Here is a 15,051-nt window from a genome sequence, read left to right on the forward strand (position 1 = left end):
ACAACACACTGTGTATCTCGCTAGTACACAACACACTGTGTATCTCGCTGTCCAAAAACGTTGATTCAGTAATCAGTATTGGTTCCAATAGCTACAGAAGGCATACTCATGGGGTTAGGGGTTAGGTCTCAAGGCGACTTTCCTTTTTGTCTTTTTTAATGCAATAAGAAGTGCAGAGAGGACTAATGCCAGCGGACTACGGGCGATTAAATAGCAGAATCATGGGGGGGGGGGGGGGGGGGGGGTTAAAAGCACTTGGTAATACATGGGGGCTATGGTGTCTAGGTTCCCACACAGGCTCCAGAGATTTAGGCCCTGAGAACAACCTCAGATACTGCGCCACAGCTTCGATAAGATCTCAACCAAATAGCTTTGTCTTTTAAATATTTAAATAGATATAAAACTTTTTAACTCTCTTGTTTAAAACAAACAATCTGTACACATCTGGTACCAGGTACATATAAAAAAATTACAAGTTGTTACATTAGAAAGGATACCTTCCGTTTGATAACATCATATCAAAAATATGCAGCTTTAGTAAACAGATTCATAGTAATTTTGTTTTTGTCCTAGTCAAACTTTTGTCTTTCGCAATGCTACATTACATTTCAGTTAGAAATATACCAAAACAAGGTAAGAGTATGATTCCTCTTTCTTCTTCTGCTTCATTCTCTATCAGTTCATTCTTCCAGTCTCTTGTTTGTCGCTTTCCATCCCGTGCACAGAGCGCTAACAGCTGGACTGAGTCCACTAGCAGCTGGGAGAGTAATCCAACAGTCCGTGTGCAAAGGTGGAAGCCCCTGGTGCCATTAGCATGGGGTTCCAGCGTGACCCTCGGGGAGAATCCTTCAGTCTAATGCGTGCAACCTCAGCCTCTAGCCCTCCTCTGAAAAACACATTCCCATACCATTTACTCTGCACCTGCTTGCGGCCCATATTTCTCTCTCTCTCTCTCTCTCTCTCTCTCTCTCTCTCTCTCTCTCTGACAATCTCAGAGGCCATTTCAGCACTCCAATAACCACCGTCATGCTTCAGGTTTTCCTCATCACAGTCTCGCTCTCTCTCTCTCGTTCTTTTGCCGTCTTTACACCATCGACTAGGCCTCAATCGATCTTCTCCACTTTCCCGATGATCTTTTCCTCGAAGATGGGCAAGATTGCGTCATCTTCTCGCACCTCCTCAAACACCACCCCGCAGTCGAACTCGTCGCTCACTTTCTTGAAGTAATACCTGGGAAAGGGCATAAGGGGGAAATGGCATCCATTTACACAGAGGTCTTGGAAAAGAAAACGATTCCAACACATTTTCCACTGGGTTGTGTTTGTGTGTGTGTGTGTGTGTGTGTGTGTGTGTCCGTACCTGTAACTCCCTTTCTTGGTCAGAAGCTCCTTGAACTGTCCCAGTGTGACGATCCTCCCTTTCACTGAGGTTCTGTAGGGGATGGGCTCTCCGCAGAAGTAGTAGGCCACCGTGATGTTGTCGCACGGTTGCTTCTTCACCGGTTTGTGTCTGCTGGCAGAGAAGCATTTTACACAAATCATCATGAGTCACAGAACAGCACGTCAGGCTCATTTCAGGACCACTGAGTGTCCTTGTTTTCCATCCTCAAAAGGACATCATTTGCTGTTTACAGCCCCACACTGCATCATCATTACAGATGGGACAGTAGAGAACGGCAGTTTGTGTTTAAAAGGTACAAAATGGTCAATGGTCATGGTTGTTGGCAACAATGGTAGAGGTAAAAGCCAGCGATGGCGGGTCATTAAAAAGAGGAAGGACCCTCCAATTTTATTGTCATATTTACCACCAACATTTTCCACATCAATGAAGGATAGATCCCCCATATTTGAAACTGCGTTGCATGCTAAAAGGAGTGGTACTGTTAGTACCACACTGCTACCATTTAAACTAAACTACGTAAGAAACAAACAGCCTACTGGCCTACTGACCACTGCTACGTGCTGCTAGCTATGTATAAGGAGCAGGGGAATGACAGGGGAAATGGTCGGAGAACTACAGGGACAAGGGTCTGGAGTCTGGGCTGGGCATGGCCTATGAGAGGGACAGGCATTTGGGGGAGGGGGGGGGGGGGCACTGTGCAGGTGGTGATGGGGTGAGGGTTGGGACGGTGGGGGGGTGATTGGAGGTTCTAAGAAGGGCAGCGGGACGTACTCGGGCTCGGAGAGCTCCGTGTCGGAGACGGCCGGGACCACGCTGAGCTGGGGGAAGAGAGCGGGCCGGACGGCGGCGCGCCCCCTCTGGATCACCTCCAGCACATACCTGAGGAACAACCCCAGCAGCGCAGTTAGAGAAGAGAGCACAGCACAGCACAGCACAGCACAGCACAGCACAGCACAGCACAGCACACAGGCAGGCAGGCAGGGGTGCACACACAACCAACACTACACAACAACATGCAACACACCCAGAGGTGGAAAACTTCAAAAAGGTAAAAGTCTTCCCACATAGTATCTGTTCTAACCATTCAGGAAACCAGCTTATTCTAATAAGCACAACTCGTAGGCCAGCCAAGTGAAATCACCTGTTTTAGGTGGTAGGTCTCTCACTTTCTGAGTTCCGGAGTTTTCCACCTCTGAGCACAACACAACTCAGGCACACCTGTGAGGGGCCCATAGGCACCTAGACACTACACAAACACTCAAGATAAAAGTCTCTCTCTCACACACCCAAACACAAAACACACACACACACACACTCATGTGTCACACATGCACAGCTGAGATGGCCATGCAGGCCCATGTGACACACAGACACTGCCTTGGAAAAACACATCTAAATCTCTTGCTCGTTTATGGGAGGGAGACACCAAAAGGCAACACAAACAGAGGAACAATCTGGGGGGGGGACCGAAGGCCACAGCAGAGCAGGGAGTGGACAGGGAGAGTGCATGGAGGCCAGATCATCTCCATTCCCCATTACTGTGCTTCCCAATTCTCTCTTTCCTCTGTGCAGCTCAGGCTCTCTGACACCCCACGACACTAATAACACTCTGGAGATGCACCATGTGTCGAGATCAAAGGCACACCACTTGCAATCAGAGCTCTTCATCCTTCTGCGTGCAGAGAACACTGAGCTGATGCATTATTTGTAGGCTCATGCGTTCGCTCCTGCCCTCGAGTAATCAAAGAGAGATTGGGTCTCTCACTGCCAAGTCACTGACAAGCTTTAAGCCTGATTAGCATGGGTGTAGACATTACATTTTGATCCCACAACTGTTCAGAACTCTTCCTTTGATTATGAGAATTTTTTAATAGCATGACCGTGGATGGAAACAAATGCAGAACAAAAAAAACAGGATGCTGGGCTGGCTAGAAGGAAGTATGTTCACACCACTCTGCTTGTGAGTTAGTGAATTGCACATCAATCTTTCAGTTCCAATTAAATGTAACTTGACTCGCTCGGACACACTGCATTTGGAGAAGTGACAGTGATGGCATTTGACTGCTGCTGCATGGATTCCATTTTGTCAAATGTACATGCAACAAATTGGCAATCAATTGTCAAGATTGACAAATGATCCTGGTTACTGAACCAGATGATGGCATTTTACATCACCATCCACCACAGACGAGAGACGTTCAAACAAACATTTTTTCCCAGCTTGAGCCGACAGCAATTCATTTCGCCACGATTTGGTTCAATAATCATTCCATTATCCAACTGACAGGAGCACATTTTGAGGGAAAAGGCCCTCTCTGCAGAGCAGAAAGAAAAGCCTGGCAGTGACTGAAACATCTCACAAGCACAGAGCCTGCTTCCCAGCCAACGCGGACGATGCCGAGAACTCCCAGAATGCTTTGCGTTGCGCGCCAAGGCCGGCGGCCGGCTCTGCTCACCTCTGCTTGCTCTGCAGCGTGGTGCTCTTCTTCCTCTCCTCCTCCAGGCGGCGCCGCGCCTCCTCCAGCTGGGTGAGGGGGTTGGGGGCGGGGTTGGGCGGCATGGTGGGGTCCTGGATGAAGGGGTGCGACGGCTGCACAGTGTTGCTGCGGAGCTGCGCACTCACCCACGGGTGCACGGCACCCGGACGCTCCACCGAGCTTGGCCGCGACGTCTCGTGGCTCTTCTTGGATCCAGAGACACTCCTGAGAAAGAGAGAGAACAACGTTTCAGGCAAAAGACAGCACACTTTTCACACTGTATACAAGCACTTCACTTTCTCCAATATGAGCCTTTACTATATGTATCTCACATGCTCTTTACATTTTTACTTTTTTGTGTGTGATTTTTATGGATGTGAGATATATGTGTGTGCGTGTCGTTTGTATAAGCTACTGGCTGCCCAAACTTTCCCTCAGGATGAATAAAGAAAGTATCCATCTATCGATCTATCGATCTATCGATCTATCTATCTATCTATCTATCTATCTATCTATCTATCTATCATTACTTGCCATGTTTCTCATTATTGCTTATTGACTAGAGACAGGATATTTTTTCCTTTAATTCAGGATTCAGGTGCATACGACATTGTGGAAGTGCTTGGATGTTGCTATAGAGGGTTTGAAGTAAGTAACCAACAAAATATTTATAATATAGCCTAGTAGTTTACATTTAGGGTTAATATCCTAGGTAGGTATTCACTGGGATAACACACAGTGAGCTTGTTCATGATGTGGGCCTTGATCCTCGTCAGGGTTTTGTACATGATAATGACTGCTGGCTAAAGTGAACACACAGTGAGGTGAAGCATTCACTAATCCCGGCGCAGTGAGCTGCATGCTACAACAGCGGCGCTCGGAGAGCAGTGAGGGGTTAGGTGCCCTTGCTCAAGGGCACTTCAGCCGCTTCCTAATGGTCGGGGTTCGAACCAGCAACCCTCCGGTTACAAGTCCGAAGCGCTAACCAGTAGGCCACGGCCATCTGCACCACAGACTGACAGAGCTGCCACTGCCAAGTGCCACATTTTCACATTTTTGTCAGGTCCGCTGTTGACAGCCACTTCCCCACTGGTCTACATACAAGTCAATCAGGTTAAATCCTGCCATGACAGCTTCACATACAAACTCACTCTATACAGCTCCATCTCCACAATCAATCCTCCTGTCACAAAAGTGATATTACCATGCCAGTCATTACTCAAGATGCCATTTATGTTTTAAAATGTTATTATTATTGCTAATACACACTGTTACTCGCAACACTGAAACAGACATTTGCTCTAAGCTTAGCGGTGTTGGTGCCAATCTGGAGGCCTCATCATCAGTTCAGTGGCTAAAGCTATACATACACATGGTGTTCTCATGTCAGTCCTCTTAGCTTCCATTCCACAGCAGTCACGATTCAGTCATCACAAAGCTACATAATGGAACTAATGACCTCAGTGCTCTGTGAGCGCCATGGAAGTCACAGCATTCTGTTGTCCTGTGTTGTCCTTCACCTAATGGACACAGGCGTGGAGGGGCTGCAGTTGGTTGTGGTTGTTGTTGTTGATCAGCTGCTAACTGGTCTATGTTCATATGCTTCTGCTATACCCTTCTTCCACACCTTACAATGTAGCGACAGCATCCACAGCTACCATTGTATATTGATCTGAGCCCAACAAGGCATGAAGAATTTAACACACAAACAACTCTCATCAGCTAATTCTGTTCAGTCGTAACTAAGCACTGAGACACAATGCCTTGTAGCCTTCAATAGTTTGTTCTTGCTCAGAGGAAGAATAGGAACTTTGATCAAGATAGCTAGTCACATCACTGTACAAAACAACAACAAACAAACACTGATGTTCTCTATGGATAACTGACCCAGGACCAGTGATGGCAGTGGTTCTTGCTCATTGGAAAAAAAGACCTTTGAGTCATATAAACTGATGCTCCCTGTGGGCAACAGATCCAGGAACAGTATCAGTGTCAGCACCAGCACCAGCATGGGCTACTCACCCATAGGGGCTCTTCTTGTAGCGGCCAGCCTCTTTTTCACCCTCCATCATCCACTGCAGGATCTTCCGGGTCCGGTCCAGCTCCTCAGAACCCAGGGGCGTGTCCGTGTTCCACGAGTCCTCGCCCTTCTTCGAGGGACGCTTGGCTAGCGTGCTGCCTTTGCTGCTGTAAGACCCAGACAGAGAAAATTGTGCAGATTTTAAACTAAAGCTGGAGAAGGCAGAGGAGGGGGTGCTTACATTTGTGTCATGCTTGTGACACCTAGCACTGAAAGCAAAGGCTTTCACACTGCTTTGCATAGCATGATACAAAAGCAGAGAAATGTATTCCTTGATGCTAAGGATGCCAGCAGAGCTTGGATTCAAGGTAGTAGTGAGCATGGAAATATCCTTGTTAAAATTTATATGCAGAAATAAAGCATTTTTCCCTCTAGGATAAGTGGGAGGAGAACGTGTGGCATTTCTCAAAAAGTCTGACAAAATGTAGTGAAAACGTTGTTATCAAGACAAATGTTAAATCACAATGTGTCTCATCTCTCACCCGTGTGCTGAGAGCTCCATGCCCGCGGGCCCAGCAGTCATGCCGTCTGCGTAGTTCCTGCTCTTGCTGCTGTAGTGGTGCGGCTCAGCCTGCCAGGGGAAGCCTCCGTGCGTGTCCAGCTGCTCTTTAGGCTTGCCGCCCACCCCTGCCCCTGGCCCCGGCCCGTGCTTGTGGTACAGGTGCATGGACGGCCCGCCTGCCTCCACGCCCTTGGGTCCGAAGCGGGCAGGGTGCGGGTGCTTGCCCGCCGGTAGGCCCATGGGCATGGGGGTCGCTCCGGGGCCCTTGGCGAAGCAGGCGGCGGCGGCGGCGGTGGCAGGCAGGCCGTCGGGCGAGCGCGACTTGGGCGAGTGGCGGCCGGTGCCCGGTGACTGACACCCGGGCGTCTTCATGACGCGCTGCACGTGCTCGTCCAGGATGCTCTCGGGGTTCTCCTCGTGGGAGTCGCGCGCCAGCGGCAGGCCGTTGTAGGCACACTCGGCGTAGCGCGCGCCGTAGTGGGAGTGCGGCGCCATGTGGTGGAGCGAGGAGGAGGATGAGGAGGAGGCCGCCGGGAGGCGGTGGCCCGAGAGGGATGGGGCGGCCGACACGTCAGCGTCGTCACCTTCCTCCTCCTGAGGAAGAGGGGACAGAGAGACAGACAGAGAGAGGAAAGGAGAGACAGAGAATGAAAAAGGGATAGATTAAGATTCTGCTTCTTTACTTCATCTCTGTCCCATTTACTGCACTGCTCCTTGCCCCGCCCCATGTTTATGAGCAGAGTTTCAACTCTGCCAGACTTCTCTCCTTCTTAGAGCTGCAATTATGCACCACACACAATTTACCTCTAAATTCCACACCTGCTGTTCCTCTCCATGAGGCCATAATTACAGTATGCATGAGTACGCTACATCTGCGAACCACAAATTGAGTGGATTTTTTGCATAAGGCACCACTGCACTGTTTTTCATTGACACCTGCTCCTAATATCGTATGTAAACTTAGTTGATCATTCAAAGACATGCTTGTACTTTCCCTAGTCAGAATGCTAAAGTCTGTATGGGGACAGATGGTACAGCACAGTCCAATACATGAGATATTCTTGCATCTCCTCTACAGCAGATTGTTTCCTTGGAAACAGTCGTTTGAGATTGGCATCTCCCTCACTGTTTTTTCTGTATATTTGTTTCTCAAGACAACTAAACAAATAGGACTAGGGAGACAATCATCACATGCTGTTGCAATCAGTATACCAGCAGGGGGCACTGTTTTCCATAAAATACTGCACAAACTGACACACAAAACAATGCACACGTACACATTCACACAATGCACTTTGTATTCCCACTCAGGTACAGCTGTAGGCAAAAATGGCAATAAACCTTGTATAACGATAAACCGAGACCAGAAAAGACTGACAGATTATGATCCACAATTACAGCCTCTCATCACCAGCATGAGTGGACAGGCATTTTTTTGTGGTGGCGGCTGTGTGAGAGGAGGGAGGGGGGTGTAGATGTGCACCTCATGCATCTTAAGCGCCCCTTCTCCAAGCCTCAGGGCTTAGTAGACATGAGGAGAGGAGAGACTCCAGATAAGTTATGCATGGACGGCCTTTGATGTTCCCTCCAGGTAGCTGAGGAGAGGAGGAGGACGGGTTTTATGATGAGGCTCTGCGCCCCACGCTGCTCCATACTAATCCAGCCAAGGGCCGGCTGATTAGAGGGACGCACAAAAGCCAGGGCGAGGAATTACAGGTGGACATCGTCCAGACTCATTTTACACATCGCCTCAGAGGACATGAGAAGGAACATGATAGATCCAACTAGGACAGAATTCTTCAAACGGTACTTCAGAACTACACAAGGTGGCCTGCAAGGACATAGTCTTGGTTTCACTTGGCTGAGGGTGGCCTGCAAGGTATTCCATGCCAAAAATACTAACGTGTTATCTTGGCTTTCTACCTTTTTTGGGGAAATGGGGCAGCTCAAACTGTGAAATTACGCTCACGTGTTCTTTTCACATTATCTCAGCACGCCTGCATATGGTAGCTAGTTAGCTCTGATTTTGGAAGATATGTGGGAGGGAACAAAGAGCAGCTACTGCACTACGGAGGATTTCAGTGCTTCACTCACTGAACAAACGCAAACTAAGAGAACAAACATCTGAAAACAAAGAAACCCACCAGAGTGCCATTATTGTTGAATGACTTATTTGGATTTCCACCAAAGGTAACAAGGGTAAAGGCAAAGTTCATCAGTCGGTTCATAACTCACAAGAACTGAGTAGGAGTTATGAGAACACAGAATAATTGACAGTGGTTGCTCATTCAAGACAATGCTCTAAAGGAATACTGGATTTAAGTGAATGCAATGATCACTTGCAAAAAACAGAATTAAATCTATGCATTATGAGAGTTTTGAACATCTTGCAACATAAGACTAGCCATGGGACATTTTGGGGGTTAGATTTTACTCTGGGTGAATCATAGATGAGCACTGTTGGGTGAATTTTGACGTGATACCTTTTTCCTGATTTTTTTCAGAAGGTTGAAAAGTGATTTTTTTTCACTTTCCACTTCAATCTTCCCGGCAAGATGCTTGTCGAGTCTGCCGGCGGAATACTAACAGTCTCCAATCGTGCGTACTACACCTCCAACCACATTCTGTGTGACGAGAGGAAAAGCCTGACATTGAGGGCTTTCAACCGTAATCACATCAGAATGGCACAAGGCCTCCTGTCTGATGCCGAGCTATATCAATTAAATACAGAATGACATTCCTGCCCTTCCAGCTTTAAATAATCCAAGCCTCCTGTTCCAATGAGAGAATGGGCCAAACTGAGGCCAAACTACCTAAATCATACGCCTTGAGACCTAACGCCCGGCTTCGAGTTCTTAGAGAGCCCTCATTTGCGGAAAGCTCAGGCATTCTTTCACGCGCCACTGGACTTCAAGCGGAGTCATTACACCGGTACGCGCCGGCAGAGCCCTGGTTACCACCATCACCACTGGCGACGGCGGCGTGGAGCGGAGAGCAGGTGCGCCACCTGATGCTGACAGCGACGCCGTGGAGAGAGGAGCTCCGTGAGCCAACGCTGGCCTCCAAAACAACAACAATGATGAAATGAGCGGGCCCTGGGCTTCTGAAGAAGAATGCTTTTCAAGCAGTCAGACGACAAATTAAAAACATAGAGCCCACTGATATTTATTTCACTGCAATAATACCAGCACTATAATTTGGTTAACTGGGACGCGTGGTTGATACTCTATAGAAAGTGGTAAACTCAATGGCTTTCAGATGAAATACTTCTGATCATTCTGCACAAAAAGCCCGTGTGCGTCTAATGAAAGATTTCATTGATGTATTTGTAACATCTACGCAAGATGTTCTAATGATGCTTGTAACATTATGTTTTCGATTAAAGCATCAAACATGTCAGTATACAATATTTTCCTAAGAATAAGCGTCAACATGATTGTTTGTTTGGTTAAAATGGGGAAAAAAAGCAATTCTCCTCTTTGTGATGAGTCATATTTTGTTTGTGCCAACAGCGATGTTTTGTTCTGCACTTTTCTACTTTCCTGTAAGCACACACAGGACGTGGACAGGTGTCTACTGAGAGCCCCTACCCTTTCAACAGCATAATGAACCATAATGATGCACAAACTGTGTGGGTTGGGCGCTCCCACGCAGACAGACCTTATGTAGCCAGGACACTTTGTGTTTTAAATGACCGGGCGTTTTGTACCTCTCTCTCTACAGCAGAGGCTACTCACGTCCAATGACTGCTGATGGTCAGGTGTTTGGCTGTGTGCGTGTCCCCAACTCAAAGCGAGCCCATCACACAACCCGAGGCGATAATTGTGTTCTTGTTCTAAGAACACAGGGAACCGCTGCGGCTGATTCTCCTTTGGTCTACTGCTCTCATAATAAAGGTGGGCATGGTGGAGCTGTGAGAACGTCCTGCCACAGCCTGACAATCGGGTGGCCCGGATTCCATTCCTGGACCTGCCATTGCGAGTCTGTGTCGCTTTGGATCAAGGTATCTGCTAAATACCAGTCAACTTCAACTTTAAAGAAATGGAAAAGTTAACAGACGCTTTTACCCAAAGTGATACGAGCATGCAGCAGGGCACTGAATGAACACAGGCTGGCCGTTGGTTAGTCAGTGATGCTACTACTGCTCCAGCATGCCTCAATTATAGTGTCTCATAGTGTCTCTGATAACTTCACTGCATTGCTGGCAACATGTATAACTGATTTATGACTTGGCACGTGATGCAAGAGTGTGAAAACTGATGTATATTGGGAGGTGGCGGGGGCTGTAGAAGACAACCTTGATGTCCATCCATTAGTTTAAATCTATGAGCACTGCTACACCAGCCTAGGGGAGGAGGGAGGGGGGGAGCATTAGAACTCTAATGAAGTTACCTCTACTTCCACACACACACACCCCACCCCCTTACAGAAACTACAAAAGTGCACGGTGGGGAGGGCCAATGGGATAGCTGCCAGCTTATGTCTGAACATGTGAAATGGATCTAGCTGGTCTAGTTTACATCACACTCATATTGACATATTTTTGAGCGTGTTGGATGAGCAATATTAGGGAGATTTTTTCAGGGGAGGGGGCATGATTCTACATTGTCTACCAAACCATATCCTCTTTGACTAATCCTTCTTTCTTTGGATCTTGTAGATGAGTATTAGTAGGCAATACTTCGTGTGCAAGCTCAAGCTCTAAGGTAAACCTCAGCCCTTCACTGTTCAGCGCTGCTACTTTCTGACCTGGTATAACCCAGCAGCTCTGTGTATGTGTCGAGAGAGAGAGAGAGAGAGAGAGAGAGAGAGAGAGAGAGAGACAAAGAGAGAGAGAGAAAGAGAGAGAGAGAGAGAGAGAGAGAGAGAGAGATGAGGTGTGTCTGGGCTGCGTACCTGCCGGACCCTCTTGAGACGTTCCTCCAGCTTCTCCTGGGCCTCGCGCTCCCTCAGAACGCCCTCCAGCCGGCTGATGAGCTCAGCGGCGAACTTCTCTGGGTCCACGTGGATATCCTTTGGCATCCGGTTTGTGCGCTGGCAAGGAAAGATCGATCCAGAACCTTCACATTAGAACTGAAATACCTGTAGTGTTCCCAAACACGAGCCAGAGACAAAAAAACACCCTGATTTGAGAAGAATAAAAGAAACAAAAAAAAATCTATATTTTTCCTTCCTAACAACTCTACCGAAACAAACCATGTACTGCACCAACACAAATCAGAATGATTGGCGAAAATAAATCAATACATTTGTACAAAGCATAGCTCGACACACAGTGAACTAACTAGGGGAATAGGCTTGAAAGACAAGAGTGCGTGTGTGTGGTCGGTGTACCAAAGCAGCGCGGCACAGGAGCGAGGAGGGGGGTAGTGGAGGGGAGATTATCAGAGCCATTCACTCCTCAGTATCAGCACACGCAAACAAAGGCCAGGCTGCAAAGACCAGCGGCCACTGGTGATAACGCTCCCAACCAAGGGTGGGCTGACCGCTCGCTACAAGGTCAGTCCAGTCCACCCCAACAAATGTTTGCAATTTAAAAAATAAGACCAAAAAGAAAAAGAGTAATAACATTAGTCTATCTCTGTGATCTTGCGCAGCGTACAAAGGGGGTGGAAGGACTAATTACCCCCGTCGTTCGGAGCGAACTAAAAAGTTCGTTCCACAGAGCTGGCTGGCTCACGACTGTAAATCACTCCTGATCGCAGCCGATTAGAGTGCAGCAGCCAGCTGTAAATTTAGATCAAAGGGCCGCATTGTACAAGTTTCTCCGCACTCCTATGCTTTTGCACTAGGCTGCGGTTCCAACCAGAACAGAGGGCCCCACAAAATACATTATTCAAGACATCTGCGGAGGAATAGCAGGGTGCAGCCAAATCTATACTGTGAGGAAAAGCATGGATTAAAAAAGAAAAGAGAAGAGAGAAAAGAACATGCCAAGCTTTCTGGAGACTTTAACGGACAGTCAGAATATATTCATCTGCTTCCATCTTTGTGCTCCTGGTCTCTGCAGAGTTCAGATTTTTTGCTGTCCTTGTGTTTTGCTTTGTTTTTTTCTCTCCTCTCAATCTCTGGCCCTTTTTCTTTTCTTTTTTTTATTTCTTCTACTTTCCAATCCGCACACATAACTAGCCTATATGCTCAGTGAAGCTGCAACTGCCATCTGGTCTTGACAGCATGTCAAGACTCTGGAGACAGGAGCTGTGGGCTTCACAGAGCACCCCTTTGGGGAGAGGGAAATGTCCTACCTGGGAGGCAGAGAGAGAGAGAGAGACAGAGTGAGAGAGAGAGAGAAAGAGGGAGAGAGAGAGACAGAGTGAGAGAGAGAGAGAGAAAGAGAGAGAGAGAGAGAGAGAGAAACAGACCGAGAGAGACCCCAGAGCAGCTAAGAACAGCACACGGCTGACATGCGACTCAAATGTCAACCACATTACCAAGCGGGCATAAATCTATTTGCCCATTAAAATATTCATCGCCCATTTGAAACGTCTGATATTTTAGATAAGCATCGTTGTTTGGCAGGAAAAAAAAAATCTTAACTATGTCAAACCCATAAGAGAGGAGTAATACTCTGATCCTTCACTAATTCAAGCCTCAAGAGAGATAGCGAGAGAGATGATAGAAGCAGAAGGAGAGAGAGAGAGAGAGAGAGAGAGAGAGAGAGAGAGAGAGAGAGATGGGGAGAAAAAGAGAGAGAAGAGAGAGGGGAGGGAGAGAGCGCATAGCTTGACGCACTGCTCTGTTTTGGAGAGGTTTTAAATTGGACCCCCTCACTCTGAGGCTTCAATTAGGCAGGAGCCAGGGAGGCAGGGAGCTGCCGGCCATCAGCACAGCACTAGGTCTGCTGGGGCTCTAGCCGACAGCCCGCAGTGGAGCAGCAACGGCAGAGGCCACACACACACACACACACACTAAAACAACCCAACACCCTCTCTCTTTCACACACATTTACACAAATACACACACACACACACACACACACACACACACCATCAGCTAGCGTCTGATCAAAGGCATTCTGCTGCAACCGCCACCGCACATTTTAAGAATGCAGGGAAGGAACGAGAGAGGTGGGGGATGGGGGGAGAGAGAGAGAGAAAGGAGGGGAGAGCAAGAGAGAAGTACAGAGAGAAAAAACAGAAAAATAGCAGGAGAAATAGATAGATAGAGAGAGAGAGAGAGAGAGAGGGGGGGGGGGGAGGAAGGAGAGGAAGAGAGGGAGCAAGTGGGAACGGGAGAGCTGAAAGCTGTGATTCATGCGGGTGCTTCGCTACACTGTCTGCGGCGAGGACAGCAGTAACTTTACCTGCAGAACAGACAACAAGGAGGAGTGCAAGAGACCAAAGAGGTAGAGAAAGAGAGAATAAGAGAAAGAGAGGAAATCAAGGGCGAGGTGGTGGGTGGTTTGAGGACTTACAGGAATATGAGGTAGTGGCACACGTCCATTAGCTTTGGCACTTTCGTGCATCTCCCGGCGATGCTGTTTACGGTATCTGTAGGGTGGGACTCCATCTCTGAGAAGAAAAAACACACACACAAAAAAGGAGAAAACAATGTTAAAAACAACACTTCAGTGAGCACTTCTAAAGCCAGAAATAACTATAACATTCAATGTAATGTTGGTTTGGCACTCCAAGTAGTAAGGTTGAGAGCAACCCTTTCAGTGGAGTTAGATGAGTGCACCATTGTTCAGGTGCTGATCAGGCAGAGAAATCAGGGCTTTTTATACCAGGCAAGTCTGCTTTTAAAAGGCACCAGAATTTTCTGTGGTCAATTTATTCAGACCGAAAACAAAACTGAGTGCTGAAAATACTGGTGTCTATAAAGCCCCTGTCCTAACACAACAGATGTTGGCATTCATCGCTTAAATGCTACAGTGACTTTGTCCGCACAGTAGGTATAGCCTACAATAGCACACTGACACAGCGTCCGAGGCATTATAAACCCTGAAGGGTTTATTCGCTGAATAAACTTAGCCATACAAGTCCCCAAGGAGACTGTGTGACCCTGACAGGGCCTGTGATGTGGATGATGGGGGCCAGGGGGGGGGGGGGTTATGGTTTCCTGCTGACAGGAAGCTCTGATGCCGCAGCCACCTCCCGTACACCAACACGCCCTCCCCAAACACACACACACACACACACACACACACACACACACACACAGACAGTAAAAACACAGCCATCCCGCTGGGTGTGAAGCAGTGAGGGCCGATGCAAGGGGGGGTGGGGGGTGGGGGGCACAAGGCAAACAGCTGATAATGGCCTCTAATCTGTCCCGCTTCAGACATGGTTTTGTCCCGCTGTGCCGCCTTTGATGATTCCTCAACGCCATTCCCCCGGTGCCATCTCTGAACTTCCGCAAACCACCGCCTCCTCCTCCACCCTCCCTCCCACCCTTCTTCCTTCCTCTTTTCCCTCGCTCCCTCCCTTTTTTCTCTCTCCTCGTCTGCCTCTCCCTCTGTCCATCTCCCTTTTTCTTTTTTTTCCCCTCTGTTGCATGTTCAGGCCCCTCGGACACGTCCTCTTTCAGAGTGTCTCCGTCAATCCCCGTCTACATCTTTCACAGCCTTTTCTCTACATCCTTTCTTCTTT

At 48.0% G+C, this 15,051-nt stretch overlaps 1 protein-coding gene across 4 annotated transcripts in view; it reads right to left on the bottom strand.

Annotated features, from left to right (window-relative positions):
• Positions 1-230: 230 nt before the first annotated feature.
• Positions 231-15,051, bottom strand: part of axin1 (axin 1) — a 28,071-nt gene continuing 13,250 nt past the window's right edge. For 2 of the 4 annotated variants that reach the window (XM_076264944.1, XM_076264945.1), the window contains exons 4-10: positions 13,875-13,971; positions 11,357-11,494; positions 6,441-7,054; positions 5,901-6,065; positions 3,858-4,103; positions 1,360-1,512; positions 231-1,230 (exon numbers count right to left, since the gene is read on the bottom strand). In XM_076264944.1, coding sequence (XP_076121059.1) covers positions 1,104-1,230; positions 1,360-1,512; positions 3,858-4,103; positions 5,901-6,065; positions 6,441-7,054; positions 11,357-11,494; positions 13,875-13,971 — 1,540 coding nt within the window. In that variant the 3' untranslated portion in view covers positions 231-1,103. Of the gene's footprint in view, positions 1,231-1,359; positions 1,513-2,172; positions 2,281-3,857; positions 4,104-5,900; positions 6,066-6,440; positions 7,055-11,356; positions 11,495-13,874; positions 13,972-15,051 lie in introns of all 4 variants that reach the window. The other 2 variants (XM_076264947.1, XM_076264946.1) reach the window with 2 other exon arrangements.

This window comes from Alosa pseudoharengus, unplaced genomic scaffold (genome assembly GCF_046254945.1).
Source record: "Alosa pseudoharengus isolate Yale_2024_CS ecotype anadromous, Long Island Sound unplaced genomic scaffold, YU_APseudo_1.1 YU_APseudo_1.1_scf_4, whole genome shotgun sequence".
NCBI classification, from domain to species: Eukaryota; Metazoa; Chordata; class Actinopteri; order Clupeiformes; family Clupeidae; genus Alosa; species Alosa pseudoharengus.